Source organism: Schistocerca gregaria, chromosome 2 (assembly GCF_023897955.1).
Source record: "Schistocerca gregaria isolate iqSchGreg1 chromosome 2, iqSchGreg1.2, whole genome shotgun sequence".
Classification (NCBI taxonomy): domain Eukaryota; kingdom Metazoa; phylum Arthropoda; class Insecta; order Orthoptera; family Acrididae; genus Schistocerca; species Schistocerca gregaria.
Genome location: NC_064921.1, coordinates 727,646,520 through 727,662,944, shown reverse-complemented (window position 1 = coordinate 727,662,944; position 16,425 = coordinate 727,646,520). Strand labels below are relative to the sequence as shown.

The window sequence follows — 16,425 nt, the reverse complement described above, 5'->3', positions numbered from 1 at the left end:
AATAAGTATGAGTATCAGTTTCATTGAGAAATGGCTGAAATTGTTAAAGCTGAACAAAGCTTCAGGCCCCGATTGACTCCCTGTCATATTCTATTCTGAATTTGTGTCTGAGTTAGCCCCTATTCTGACTATAATCTATCATAGTTCACTAGAACAAAAAACTGTACCCGGTTTGTTATGATGTTCAATTGCTTTGTTTCTTCATTTGTTGTCCTCAGTGTTGATGTACTGCATTGCAACACTGGCTGAAAAATGGGTTGTGGGGGTGCAACTAATGTCTACTTTAAATGATGTAGCCGACAAATGCAGAATTGTGTCTCACAGTCTTTTACTTTCACTTTTCACAACCCCCCAGTAATACACAGCTATGGCCAGTGCACTATAATTTAACTTTTGTTAACCCTCATTAATAGTTTTCACGTGAACATCCACATACTGAAACTTCCTGGCAGATTAAAACTGTATGCCGGACCGAGACTCGAACTTGGGACCTTTGCCTTTCGTGGGAAAGTGCTCTACCAACTGAGCTACCCAAGCATGACTCACAGCCCATCCTCACAGCTTTACTTCTGCCAGTACCTCGTCTCCTATCTTCCAAACTTAACAGAAGCTCTCCTGCGAACCTTGGAGAACTAGCACTCCTGAAAGAAAGGATATTGCGGAGACATGGCTTAGCCACAGCCTGGGGGATGTTTCCAGAATGATATTTTCACTCTACAGCAGAGTGTGCACTGAAATGAAACTTCCTGGCAGTTAAAACTGTGTGCCGGACCGAGACTCGAACTCGGGACCTTTGCCTTTCGTGGGCAAGTGCTCTACCAACTGAGCTATCCAAGCATGACTCACGGCCCTTCCTCACAGCTTTACTTCTGCCAGTATCTGGTCTCCTACCTTCCAAACTTAACAGAAGCTCTCCTGCAAACCTTGCAGAACTAGCACTCCTGAAAGAAAGGATATTAATTCATTAAATTAACTAGATGCATCAAAAATTGTTTCTTTTTAACAGTTTCTTCTACTACAAGTGTTAGGCCTAATTATTTGTTTAAATCATGAAATTAACAAATATCATTACACAAAACATACTTTTGACAAAAGTGTTAATTACTTTTGAATTAATTAAGGACTGGTTTTGCTAAAATGTTTTCAAATGGAGTCAAATAGATCCTTTGAGAATACTATTATTTGTTCCTCACAATGTTTATAATTAGTACGGAATTTATATTTGTTTATATATCAACAATAGAATTTAAGTTATGGAACAATTCCTGATTTTGCCTTACGGTAAAAGATACTAACTATTAATAGCCAAAATAAATTATAAAATCAATTAGGTACCTAAAACTAAGCACAAAATTAGATTTGGTGTTACATTCTTAAAGACTAAGGGCCGACCTTTCTCTTTTATGAAGATACAGATTACACTCACGTATGTTAATCATAATTAGTTAGACATGAAAAAGTGAATTTTAAGGAGGCAGATGGCAAAACAAGGGCGGAAGTAAAAATATCCCAGCTTGCTTCATCACAAGTTCTTGGAAAAAGGAACAGGTCACACCCATCTGCGAGAAGGGTAGCAGAAGTGATCCACAAAACTACAGTCTAATATCCTTGACATCAATTTATTGTATAATCTTAGAACATATTCTGAGCTCAAACATAATGATGGATCTAGAACAGAATGACCTCCTCAATGGCAACCAGCATTGGTTTCAGAAACATTGATCATGTGAAACACAACTCATACTTTTCTCATCTGACATATCGAAAGCTTTCAGTCAAGGCAACCAGGTAGATGAAGTGTTTCTTAATTTCCAAGAAGTATTTGACTCTGTACCTGGCCTAAGCTTATTGTCAAAAGTATAGTCATATGGGGTACCAAGTGAAATTTGTGACTGGCTTGAGGACTTTCTGGGAAGGAGGACACAGCATGTTATCTTCGATGGGGAGTAATCAGCAGATGTAGAAGTAACTTTGGATGTGCCCCAGGGAAGTATGTTGGGACCCTTGCTGTTCATGTTGCAGACAATGTTAATAGTAAAATCAGACTTTCTACAGATAATGCAGTTGTAGATAGTGAAGTAATGTCTGAGAGAAGCTGCATAAATATTCAGTCATATCTTGATAAGATTTCAAAGTGGCGCAGAGTTTGGCAATTTCCTCTAAATGTTCAGAAATGTAAAATTTTGCAGTTCACAAAATGAAAAAATGTAGACCCTATTACTGTAACATTAGTGTGTCACTATTGGAATAGGCCAGCTCATACAAATGCCTGGGTGTAACACTTTGTGGGGATATGAAATGTAATTATCACATAGGTTCAAATGTGGGTAAACCAAGTGGTAGACTTCGGTTTATTGGTAGAACACTGGGGAGGTGCAGTCAGTATACAAAGGAGATTTCTTATAAATCACTTCTGTGACTGGTTCTAGAATGCTGTACCAGATCTGACTGACAGCAGATATTCAACATATGCAGAGGAAGGTAGCACAAATCACCACCCACTAAGCATGTTGTATTCCAGCCCTGTCACAAAATAATCCTACCCTAACAAAGGCTAGGGCACTTGTGAAAGCAGCCATGTCATATACCAGCTTTGTTGCAGTCATTGCACAGCTTTTTATATGGGTATGACCATCAACCAGCTGTCACAAGGATAAACTGCCACTGCCAAACTGTGGCCAAGAGCAAATTAGAATAGAATAGAATACAATAGAAATTTTATTTGCCTTTCAATATGTTTTCCATACAGTTGGCATCATCAGTGTGTTCAATACTTTTTTAATTACAATAATGATTATTGTACATAATTGTACCTGTGCAGGGCAAGCAGATACCATGCTAAAGTAAAAAGCAAATCAGCCACTGGCAAAACATGCAGCTGAACATAAAATGCTTGATTTCAATGGCTGCTTCACAGTCTGGGCCATCTGGATCCTCCCCTCTACCCCCAACCTTTGTGAACTGTCCAGATGGGAGTCACCCTTACAACACATTCTTCACTCTTGAAATTATTGCATCCTCAACGTATGGTAACCTGCTGTCCCCACACCCTCCACCCAATAGTTTCTGCCGCCTCTAGCTCATTACCTCCTCCATTTTCTCACCTTACACCCTCTTTTTGTCCCACACTCTGCCAATGTAATCACATCCACCTTTTTACCTTGCACTCTCCTCTCCTTTCTTTTTTACTCCCCATTCCCCCTCCCCTCTTTCCAATCTCTAGGGGAGAAAAAATACATCAAACACCTTAAGGTAAAACACCACATCAATATGGGAACAATCATCTAGCAGTTAGCGAGCACATGTGTAGGGTATTGTTGGCTGCACAATGCAACGTTTGGGTGGAAGTGTGGAAGCTGCTGCAAGATGATATCCTTGGTCCTCTCCCGTGGTCCTTGTGAAGAAGAAGGATGGAACATGACATTTCTGTGTTGACTAACAATGACCAAAAAATATAATGAAGAAAGGTTGTACCACAATGCAGCACACTGGTTACACCTCGGACTGCTTGAAAGGAGCGAAGTAGTTTTCACCTGTGGGCATGGAGACAAGCTACTGGCAAATCTAGGATGATGAGGCTGACCAGGAAAAGATGACCTTCACAACATCTGATGGCCAAATGTTTACACTGTGTGGACTATGTAACACTCCAGCTAACTTAGAACTTATGATGGACAACCTGCTGGATGACATTGTTGGCTTTTTGATGACATTTGAAGGCCATCTAAACTGACTGATAACTGGGTTGAATTGTGTTCAGATTGCAGGCCACTGCATGAATCCAAAAAAGTTTCACCCAAGAAGTAAATATCTTGTGGCACTTAGCGAATGGAAATGAATTCCATTGCAATTCAAAAAAATAGATTTTCTGGCTTGTTGGCACATTTTTGACCTCTTGGTGTTTATTTGGAATGTTTCTGTACTACTAGTTATTCATAAAGAACTCCTGTTCAAAGGGATCTCCTTTACTAGAACTACTACAGATAAGTGCCAATTTTCATGGAATGAGGCACAGGAAATATCTTTCCTTGTCCTTAAGGAGGCACTAACATCTCCTTCAGCTCTAACATTGCATGATTAGAATTCTGAGACAGAGCATTACGCCAGTGCTAGCGGTTATGATATATGAACAGTCCTAGTTAAAATTAAGGAAGCTGCTGAAAAAGATGGTATATTATGCTGTCAGAATACTCTCCAAGCCCAATGTGAGCTACTCTACAAACGAGAAAGAGATTCTAGCACCTGATTGGCCTGTGGATAAGTTCCAGCTGTATTTATTGGGCAAACCTTTCACTGTTGTGATGGACCATGATTCTCTATGCTGGCTGACTAGTCACAAGGATCAGTCAGTCAACTGGAGAAATGAGCACAGTGACTTGTGGAGATATCACAATGGTATACAGAAGTGGATGCAAACACAAGATTGCTGACTACCTTTTAAGGAATCCTTTCTCAGAACACAGCAATATATTCAACATCTCAGTCATCACTACATTAAATGACATTGTTTTTGGGTAGAGGGAAAACCCAGAACAGCTGAAAAATAGAATTCTTGAAGGAGAGGAGCCAACAAAGGAGAAATCCAGTTAATAATGATAACATAGATTAGAGGAACTAGAATCTGATGGGACGTAAATGATTTCTCATCACCCCAGCTTAGTTACAACCAGCAAGCCTGAAATTTTTCCATGATGCTCCAGCATCTAGTCTTCTGGGACTTGTGAAAACTTTAGACAAAATTACATACAGGTGTCACTGGCCAGGTGAGTGGGAGCAGGGAAAGGGGTTGGTGGGTGAAGGCCAGGAGCTAGCAAAGGTTGAGGACAGGTGGTTACAGGAATGTAGGATACATTGCAGGTAGGTTTCCCACCTGCACAGTTCAGAAAAGCTTGTGTTGTTAGGTAGGATCCAGATGGAGCAGGCTGTGCAGCAGTCTTTAAAGTGAGGCACATTGTGTTGGTCATAATATTCAACAACTGAATGGTCTATCTGTCTCATGGTCACAGTTTGTCAGTGGCCATTCATGTGGACAGACAGCTTGTTGTTTGTCATAACCACACAGAGAGCAGCATACTGATTACAGCTTAATTAGTAGATAACATGACTGCATTCACTGCTGTCCTGCTTTTGATGAAATAGGTGATATCTGTGACTGGACTGGAGTAGGTGGTGATGGGAGAATGTAGAGGACAGTTATTGCATCTAGGTCAGTTGCAAGGGACATGAGACATTAGGGAATGGGTTGGGAACAGGGATAGAGTAGGGACAGACAAGGATATCACATAGGTGTTGTAGGTGGGGAATACCACTGTGTTAAGGGCACAACAAGAGATAGTCAAAACCTTGGCAGAGAATGTGGTTCAATGCTGTAGTGCTGTGTGGTACTGAGTCATGAAGGGAGTGCTCCCTTGTGGCCAGCCAGACAGTGGGACTGTGGTAGGTGACTGAAGAGATCAAGCATAGGGGATCTGTTTCTCTACAAGGTTGGGACAGTAATTTTGGTCTGTGAAAGCCTCAATGAGACCCTTAGTACATATGGAGAGCAACTGCTTGTAATTGCAGATGCAATGTTACTATTCTCTAATGCTTTACTTTACTCAGTGTCCATAATTTTCTTTACGTGGGAATGACAACCAATGAGCAATCTGTCCACATGAATGGCCATCTACGAACTGCGGCCAAGAATCAGCTGGACTATCCAGTAGGTGAACATACTGTCCAACACAACATGCTTCCCTTCAATGATTGCACAGCTTGTGCAACCTGGATACTTCCTATCAACACTGGCTTTTCTGAACAGTGCAGGTGGGGACTCTCCCCTCAATATATCCTATGTTCCTGTAATCCTGCTGGGCTGAGCCTTCGCTATTTCCTACCCTTCATGCACCTATCCCCATTCCTGCTCTCACTCTGGCACTACATAGCCTTGTGTTTCACCAATGCACCCAGTAGTTTTTTTTCCTCTTCTCTAATTCTCTCCTTTTCCTCTATATCCAACCCCCCACCCCTACTCCCCCCTCAAACCTCATGGCTGCACCTAGTTGGTCTACCCTGTCCCCACCACATTCCTTCATGCTGCCAGCACTACACAGCCTTCTATTCCAACAGCACAACCACTAGTCTTTTTTCCCCTCCCCTGCTTCTCACTTTTCCTCACTCCTCCCCCTCCCTCAAATCTCCCTAACGCACCTAGTGTCTCTATCCTGTTCCCACCACATTCCTGGATGCTCCCACAAGCAGTACCACACCATCCTCCACTCCTGCCCTACTATCCTTGTGCCTCCCCATCCCAGCCCTCCTCCTTAACCTTACGACCCACAGATTGTTTCTCCATTCAGGTGCAGTTGCTCACAATCTGGCCTCAGTAGCTATAGACAATGGTCATATGTGTGTGATTTGTGCGTGCATGAATGTGTTTGTTTTGTACTTTATAAGAAGGCCTTTTGCTCACTGTGGGGGTAGCCACGCAGTCTGAGGCACTTTGTCATGGTCTGTGTGGCTGCCCCCATTGGAGGTTCGAGTCCTCCCTTGGGAATGGGTGTTAGTTTAAGTTAGATTAAGTAGTGTGTAGGCTTAGGGACGATGACCTAAGTAGTTTGGTCCCATAAGACCTTACCACATATACCACCTTTTGGTCAAAAACTAGGATGTACGGCAGTCTTTCTGGTGTGCTTGTATGCAGCTCAACATCTCCTCTACATAGTGAATAGCAATCTCTCCTTTTCATAATAGTTTCATTATTCCATCCTGGATTTTGCATTGCCTGGATTTTCCTAGCAGCTTTTCTTCTATCCTGCAACCCAGTGCTGTTTACTTTCTTTACTATTCTCTAATGGATTAGTTTATTCAGTGACCATACTTTTCTTTCTATTCTTTCCTATGTTGTACATGTCACCTTCTGAATCTCACATGCTCTGACTTACTAGTCACACTGTTTCAACTCTCTTGTCCATGTACAACACATTTCTATGTGACCACTGTGATCGGTGGTATAGCATATCATATCCCACATAATTCCCACTGATATAATTAACCCTAGACCTTCAAATTTAACACTCTTCCTGGCACACTCTCATGTATTTTCCATGTTATTTTCTATACCTTCCTGTGCTACACTAACTTGCTGAATCCTAAGTACCAACCTGCAACCCCTTTCTCTTTCTCTTCTCTTATTCCAGCATGCTCATACTAAACTCACCTAATCTATTTAAATCTGCTGTCCTCTTCCTTGTCACCCCGGGGTGGCTAAGTGGTTCTAAGCGCTACACTCTGGAACCACGCGACCGCAGTTTCGAATCCTGCCTCGAGTATGGATGTGTGTGATGTCCTTAGGTTAGTTAGGTTTAAGTAGTTCTAAGTTCTAGGGGACTGATGACCTCACAAGTTAAGTCCCATAGTGCTCAGAGCCGTTTGAACCATATTTTTGTCCCCTCCCTTGTTACATGTCCACCCACTGACCTCACTGGTAGCACCAATCCCTCAGGTTTCACCTATTTTCCCCATAATTCATCTGTTCCATCCTTTTTATGACTTTTCCCACATATTTACAGGTATTTCACATATTTTTATGAGTCTTTCTGCTCGTGTGTTTACATAATTCATGTATTTTTATGCATTTTGTCTCCACGTGGATCCTTGCTCCTTCCATATGCACTAATACAGAAAAGTTTCCTCATCCCTAGCCAGAGCCCAGTCGAACACACTGCTTTGTTGTCGTCTAAATCAGCGAAATCCCCCAAAATGGTCTTCCCATCAAATTACCCATCTCTGGTTACAGCCCCTCCTTCCACAGTAACCTCTATATCTCTTCAAATTCAGTCATCCCATAGCCCGCAACGACTTAATTCTGCAAAACCATGTAATGAGCACCAAACCTCCCTGCAATATTTCCTCCCTATCAGTAAAATTCTCCAACTCTGCAATCCTAACTTCCTGGATCTGTGTCTCACAATGAAACTCTTGCCTCCAGGAACTAGAGCAGGATGCACAATGTCACCTCAAAAAAGTCCCAACCTGTTCACCTCCTACTCCCACCTTGGATTATCACTATCCTCTGTGTCTACATTAGCCTCCAAACATCCCCCAAATTCCCCTCATAGCTGATAAACCCTGCCTCACTGACCTACTACATTTACCACATCTCAGAAACTCCTCCCCCCCCCCCCCCCCCCCACCTTACAAAATCTAGAACTTATACAGACCCAGAACATAATCATGAACCTTTCCCCCTAAAGCTTTAGTTCCACAGAAGTATCAGCTCTTTCCAAAGTCTTTACCTTTTGCCCACTGGTCTTACTAAAGACCTTCTCTCCTTCTCCCAATCCCCACAGTGAAAACCAACCCTATCAATCAGATTAAACTAAAAGCCAATGTTGCACCCTGTCTGACTCAGTTCACTCCTCCATATAACTGTGAACCACCTTCACTGCCCAAGAATCACTCCCTGTTAACATTCCAGAATTTCTCAACCTCAGACTATGCCCCACCATCGTCCACAAAATCTCATGGAAGCTACCCTTACATCTGCAGACAGAACTACAATCCATTGTTTAAAAACTGATCCCAACGTTATAATCCTACTTGCCAACAAAGGCTCCAATACTATGGTTTTGAACTGCAGGGATTACCTGGTGGGAGGACTCTGCCAGCTGTCAGATTCATCCACCTACAAACCCTATTACAGTGACTTCATTCCAGAAATCAAACAGGATCTCTGGTCTCTCTTCAAATCCTTAGGTCCATCCTAGAAGCTCTCCTGAGTTTATCTCTCTCCTCACCCATGCCACTCCCCTCACTCCTACCTTCTACATGCTTGCTTAAGTTCATAAACCCAACCACGAAGGATGCTCCATTGTGGCCAGTTACTGTGCTCTCACTGAGAGAGCCTCTGCTATCGTGGGCCAACACCTTCCGCCAGTTATCCATAACCTACCCTCTTATGTAAAAGACACCAACCATTTCCTCCACTGAGTCTTCAAAGTTCCTGTTCCTTTACCACATAGCACCCTGCCCTTCACTGTTGAGGCCACCTCGCTGTACGCTAACACCCCTAATGCCCATGGCCTTGCTGCTATTGAATACTACCTCTTTCCATGCCTGATTGACTACAAACTGACAACCTCCTTCCTGCTCACCATGACCACCTATATTTGCACTCACAATTACTTCACCATTAAATGCATCATCTACAAACAAATCCAGGGTACAGCAATGGGCATCCACGTGGGACCATCCTATGCAACATATCTGTGGACCATGTAGAGCAGAGGTAGACGACCCAAAACTTGCTGCCCCCTAGTGGGCATTCCAGTGTTCATGGTGGCCTGTGGGCGGTAGAGGTTTTAGAAACATTTTGATTAGGCTTCCATAAAATTTTTACTTAAAGTATTTGCTCAGTAATTATTAGTTCATGCTTTAATTTGCTGTATCTCTGGTTACAAATTTTATAAAGTAAAGTTACTTACATACCTCACAGATCACCATTACTGTGGAATCACTGGGCAGTTTGGAAATTTGACTGCTAATAGAGATACAAAACTGGGCAGTAGATAAAATGGTTGACTACCTCTAATCTATAGGAATCCTTCCTAACCACTCAGAATCCCAAACTCCTCACATGGTTCACATTCATTGATGACACTCTATGCACATTCTCCAGAACCTCAAAAACTTCTGCCATATTCTTCACCACCTGGTTCTTGTCAGCTCAATATTCTTGTGCTGCATTTTGCCATACAGATGACATGGTGTTTTCTGATGTTTGGAGATTATGTTTATTGTATATTAAAATCTGATTATATGAGCAATATTTTTTCAGTGTGTGAAGTACCTAAATACCATTTAACATAAGAGTACACTTTCCCATTCATTCTGTAATGTATGTGTTTTATTTTGGAATGTCGTCACCAAACTGTGTTTAGTGAAGTAAATATAAACAGTTTAATGCATTTTCATCATATGTTGTAGAATGGATGTTCTTTGAATTTCCATTTAGAATTAATGTCCTTTGAATTTGCATTTAATTGTTTTTCAGGAAGGAAATGAATGCTATAAGGATTATGCAATACATTCGAGCTGTCACTCTCTCAATGGGAATGTTTGTTACTCGACTGTCAACATTTTTCAGCATTATAATATTTGTTATACTTGGAGAAAATGTAACTCCTGACAAGGTTAGTGATAATACTCAGTATGCCTCCAAAAGGTTTGATAATTGGTCCACTCCTGTCATTTAACCATATAATTAAATGTCTTTAAACATTTGTTATTTTTGCCAATGATAGAATGGTTCTGATCAAAGACAGAAATTCAGCCATGTCAGACACAGCGAGTTGGAGAGGCTTGTAATTAGTCCACAACAAACCATTTCATTCTTTACTCTTTCAAAATTTTTATCTTACACAGTACAAAAGAATAACAACTCTTTTTGTGTCTCTGAAAAAGATACTGTCGACCACTTACTAGATGAAATTTAATGTGTAAAATAATTGGTCCTCAAGTTGATAACAGATTGAAACACTTATTTGATGAAAGTTAATGTGTAAAGTAATAAAAAAATCAGGTTTTAGCCATTATGCACTCAAACATATTTTTCATTATGTTAAATTTCAGACAAAAATGCAAGCATATTTTGTACACTTTGATTGCTGTTTGTTGTCTCAAGAAATACACTTTAGGAAAAATGCATATAAAATAATCAACATACTTGTTATGCACACACATTCAGTAAAAATGTTACATAGAGCTTATAACTAAACATCTTGCACACACACACACACACACACACACACACACACACACACACATACACACACACACACATTTATTTATGTAAAAATAATTTCTATGTTGACTCTGCATTTAATATTTCGATATAATCTGTGATCTGCAGTTCTGGTTCAAAGCATTTTTTAAATAAGTTGTCTATGTAAAGCAAAGGAATAGAAATCTCTGAAAGTTCGAACCTAGTTACAAAATCGCTTGCAGCAGATGGTGACTTTACTCATGCAGTTTGCCTTGTCAGTTTAGTGACTAATGCCAATCAGGGTGACAGTTGAGTACTGCCTGTGTTCTGTGTGGTGATGATAAATGCACAGATCTCATGTCAAACCCACACTCAGAGACTGGTGGGGGAATCAGGTGATAGAACCCACTGGGCAGTCTTGTGTCTCCTCTCCGTCGGAACAGACCTTGGAATGTCTGATGTACTGACCAGCTGCTGTGTCACCTCAGCAGTTGGCATCACTGGATGCAGATACAAAGGCTTCTTGTGGTCATACTGCTGTCTAAGCTGTTATCAGTTTTTCAGATCAGAGCTGCTACTTCTCATTCGAATAGCTCCTCAATTGGTCTCAAAAGTGGCTGAGTATGTTAAACACTAATCTCCTCCTCCTCCTACAAGGGCTGAGTGCACCCCAGTCTTGCCTTGGTGGATGCAATTCGAAGCTTGGGACAATCGGGGCTTGCTAATGATTTGTAGTTCAGCAGTTCCAGCTATACTCTGTATATGTGTCATGTAAACTTTACGCTATTTCCTCTTCCATGTTTGCTGGAACCTCATTGGATTTTGTTTCGTTTGGAGCAGAAGCCAAACTGTATAGACTACAGTCAAGTACGATAATGAGGACGTGGTATATGCTATGCGTTATGCACACATCGACACAGCGTTAATATGGGACAACAGCTTCACCACCACATTTAACTTGGACAGCGCTGGCCAGCCACCTGGTCGAACTGACCTGCAGTGATGTGAACAATTGTAGTAAACATGTAAAAAGAGAGAGGCGAGAACAATACAGCCTTGAATGTCATTTAATTTTTGAACAGAAGGAAATAATGGTAAAACTCAGGCAATACACTTGTTAGGTGACCTGACGGAAAACATAACATGCCCTCAATCTTAGCTAACAGAATACTGTAATTAAAAACAAGGATGATGAAAATTGCTAACTTCAACAAGAGTAATTTTTCTGCATGAGCTATGTGTGGTGTTAGATTAGCTAAATACTTGTTCCATAGATCATGAATACGACACTTTGTAATGATGTGGAATGTGTCAGGTTAATGAAAGATGTGTGTACAAGATATTACATTACACAAAATATTGCATGACACTAATGTTTAAGTTAGTTTTTTTTCCCTCCCTTAATTTATATCTAAAAATTCAGCCAATGAGTAGAAGGAGTTGTAATCTAGCAATTCTTTTAATTTATTTTTAAATGTTGGTTGGCTATCTGTCAGGCTTTTGATGCTGTTTGGTAGGTGACCAAAGACTTTTGTGGCAGCATAATTTACCCCTTTCTGTGCCAAAGTCAGATTTAACCCTGCATAGTGAAGATCATCCTTTCTCCTGGTGTTAGGGCTATGCACACTGCTATTACTTTTGAACTGGGTTGGATTATTAACAACAAATTTCATAAGTGAATATATATACTGTGAGGTTACTGTGAGGATCCCTAGATCCTTAAATAGATGTCTGCAGGATGAGCGTGGGTGGGCTCCAGCAATTCTGATTACAAGTTTTTGAGCAATGAATACTTTTCAACTCAACGATTAATTACCCCAGAATACGATGCCATACGAAAGCAGTGAATGAAAGTAGGCATAGTAAGCTAATTTACTGAGATTCTCATCACCAAAATTTGCAATAACCCTATTAACATACGTAGATGAACTCAGACGTTTCAGCAGACCATCAATGTGTTGCCTCCAGTTTAACCTCTCATCAATGGACACACCTAAAAATTTTGAAAATTCTACGTTAGCTACAGACATCTGTCCAAAGTCTATATTTATTACTGGAGTTGTGCCATTTATTGTATGGAACTGTATATACTGTGTTTTATCAAAATTTAAAGAGAGTCCATTTGCGGAGAACCACTTAATAATTTTGTGAAAAACATCATTTACAATTACATCACTTAGTTCTTGGTTTTTGGATGTTATTACTATACTTGTATCATCAGCAAAAGAACTAACTTTGCATCTTCATCAATATGGAATGCTAAGTCATTAATGTATATCAGGAACAGTAAAGGACCTAAGACCGAACCCTGTGGGACCCTGTACTTGATAGCCCCCCAGTTTGAGGAATCAGCTGTTGTTTTAACATTACATGAACCACTTATTTCAACTTTCTGCATTCTTCCAGTTAAGTATGAATTAAACCATTTGTGCACTGCCCCCCTCAAACCATAATGATTTAGCTTATCTAAAAGAAATCCATGATTTAAGGCCTTTGAGAGATCACAAAAAATACCAATGGGTGATGTCCGGTTATTCAGAGCATTTAATATTTGATCAGTGAAAGCATATATAGAATTTTCTGTTAAAAGGCCTTTCTGAAAACCAAACTGACATTTTGTTAGTACTTTATTTTCACAAATATGGGAGGCTACTCTTGAATACATTACTTTCTCAAAAATTTTTGATAGAGCTGTCAGAAGAGAGATTGGGGGATAGTTGTTGACATCCGACGTATCCCCCTTTTTATGCAATGGTTTTACAATGGTGTTTTTCAGTTTATCGGGGAAAGCACCCTGCTCCAAAGAGCTATTACATACGTGGCTGAGAATCCTACTTATCTGTGGGGAACAAGCTTTAAGTATCTTGCTGGAAATGCCATCAATTCCATAAGTGCTTTTACTTTTCAGTGAGTTTATTATTTTACTGATTTCAGAGGGAGAGTTTGGTGGAAATACAGTTGTTTCAAACTGCACAGGTATGGCCTCTTCTATTAGAAGCCTTGCCTCTTCTAGTGAAGATCTAGATCCTATTTTCTCCACAACATTTAAAAAATGATTATTGAAAATATTTCCAATTTCTGATTGTTTGTTAGTACACTTGTCATTCAGTTTTATGGCACTAAAGTCTTCCTGTGCTCACAACCACATTTAACTTGGACAGCGCTGGCCAGCCACCTGTTTCCCTTTCAATAATATTCCAAATTGCTTTAATTTTATTATCAGAGTTACTGATCTCAGACATGATACACATGCTTCTGGACTTTTTAGTAACTTTTCTTAGTACCACACAATAGTTTTTATAATATTGAGCACACTGCTGGGATTTCACCACGTAGTTAAATATTGAAGCCACTGAAGATATTACGGTCAGATATTACGGTCAGTCATCTGGTAACCTTTGAACTCCTTCCATATTGAACTCTCAGGAATACTGTACGTTTCAGTACTTCTGCATTCATCACAAAGCTTCATTCATTAATTCCAGTACATTTGGCAGCCTAATGTTCTTTTATTTCTTGCACAAATCTCTTAGCTTGCCTCCAGACCAATTCTGTAGGATTCATATTGCAGTGTTAAGGTGATAACTGTAAAAATGGAGCACATACAGTGTGCTCAACACCATGAAAATTATTTTTTTCCACATTTTTATGGCGCTTATCACTCAGCCTTGGGTGAGATCACATCTACCCTACAAAACAATGGCCATATTCAAACAAAGAGTATTTTGTTTTTCATTTTTTCTCCAAAAAGTTTAATTGTGTAATGTTTTTTTAACTTCAAAATCTTTAACAATCTTTTATAAAATATCAATAATTAAGAATGTGCAATTGCAATGACAGCCAGAATGTTGCATGTGATATGCAATTAGAAACTAGATGACATACATTTTCCTTGAAACTATAATGGTTAAGTATGAGTTAATCAGCATATATCTGATATATTTCATACTTAAAAGATTTAGATATTCAAACAGAACAAAAAACATAGTAGATCTCAATGAGATTCGTTCCACCACCCACCGACCAACGGGGTTAGCAATCTACATTGCTACTAATTATGCCACACATGGGATTTGTAAATCCTTCTTTATATTTATTACATACTGTTTCCCAAAAAATGCAACCTATATGCTTCTGAATCTGCTTAATGTATTCATCTCTTGGTCTCCCTCTACGATTTTTACCCTCCACGCTGCCCTCCAATGCTAAATTTGTGATCCATTGATGCCTCATTACATGTCCTACCAACCGGGACCCTTCTTCCTTTCAAGTTGTGCCACAAACTCCCCTTCTCCCCAATTCTATTCAATACCTCCTCATTAGTTATGTGATCTACCCATTTAATTTTCAGCATTCTTCTGTAGCACCACATTTTGAAAGCTTCTATTCTCTTCTTGTCCAAACTATTTATCGTCCATGTTTCACTTCCGTACGTGGCTACACTCCATACAAATACCTTCAGAAACGGCTTCCTGACACTTAAATCTATACCCAATATTAACAAATTTCACTTCTTCAGAAATGCTTTCCTTGCCATTGCCAGTCTACATTTTATATCCTCTCTACTTCGACCATCGTCAGTTATTTTGCTCCCCAAATAGCAAAACTCCTTTACTACTTTAAGTGTATCATTTCCTAATCTAATTCCCTCAGCATCACCTGACTTAATTCGACTACATTCCATTATCCTCGTTTTGCTTTTGTTGATGTTCATCTTATACCCTCGTTTCAAAACACTATCCGTTCCATTCAACTGCTCTTCCAAGTCCTTTGCTGTCTCTGACAGAATTACAATGTCATTGGTGAACCCCGAAGTTTTTATTTCTTCTCCATGGGTTTTAATACCTACTCTGAATTTTTCTTTTATTTTCTTTACTGCTTGCTCAATATACAGATTGAATAACATCGAGGAGAGGCTACAACCCTATCTAACTCCATTCCCAACCACTGCTTCCTGTTCATGCCCCTCGACTCTTATAACTGCCATGTGGTTTCTGTACAAATTGTAAATAGCCTTTCGCTCCCTGTATTTTACCCTTCCCACCTTCAGAATGTGAAAGAGAGTATTCCAGTCAACATTGTCAAAAGCTTTCTCCAAGTCTACAAATGTGAGGAATGTAGGATTGCCTTTCCTTAATGTTTCTTCTAAGATACGTCGAAATGTCAGTATTGCCTCACATGTTCCAATATTTCTATGGAATCCAAACTGATCTTCCCCGAGGTCGGTGTTAGTGCTTTTCTGCTGTGACTTATTAAACTGATTGTTCGGTAATTTTCACGTCTGTCAACACCTGCTTTCTTTGGGATTGGATTTATTATATTTTTCTTGAAGTCTGAGGGTATTTCGCTTGTCTCATACATCTTGCTCACCAGATGGTAGAATTTTGTCAGGACTGGCTCTCCCAAGGCCGTCAGTAGTTCTAATGGAATGTTGTCTACTCCCGGGGCCTTGTTTCGACTCAGGTCTTTTACTGCTCTGTCAAACTCTTTACGCAGTATCATGTCTCCCATTTTATCTTCATCTACATATTCTTCCATTTCCATAATATTGTCCTCAAGTACATCGCCCTTGTATAGACCCTCTATATACGCCTTCCACCTTTCTGCTTTCCCTTCTTTGCTTAGAACTGGGTTTCCATCTGAGATCTTGATATTCGTGCAAGTGGTTCTCTTTTCTCCAA

At 40.0% G+C, this 16,425-nt stretch overlaps 1 protein-coding gene and 1 non-coding gene across 3 annotated transcripts in view; one reads left to right on the top strand and one right to left on the bottom strand.

Moving 5' to 3' along the window:
* Positions 1–16,425, top strand: part of LOC126334857 (probable multidrug resistance-associated protein lethal(2)03659) — a 420,094-nt gene that overhangs the window by 150,840 nt on the left and 252,829 nt on the right. For both annotated transcript variants that reach the window (XM_049997527.1, XM_049997528.1), the window contains exon 8: positions 10,034–10,172. In XM_049997527.1, the coding sequence (XP_049853484.1) occupies positions 10,034–10,172 (139 nt within the window). The remainder of the gene's footprint in view (positions 1–10,033; positions 10,173–16,425) is intronic.
* On the bottom strand, positions 764–838 carry Trnas-cga (transfer RNA serine (anticodon CGA)). Its single transcript has one exon. It is a non-coding gene; the product is annotated as a tRNA-Ser (tRNA).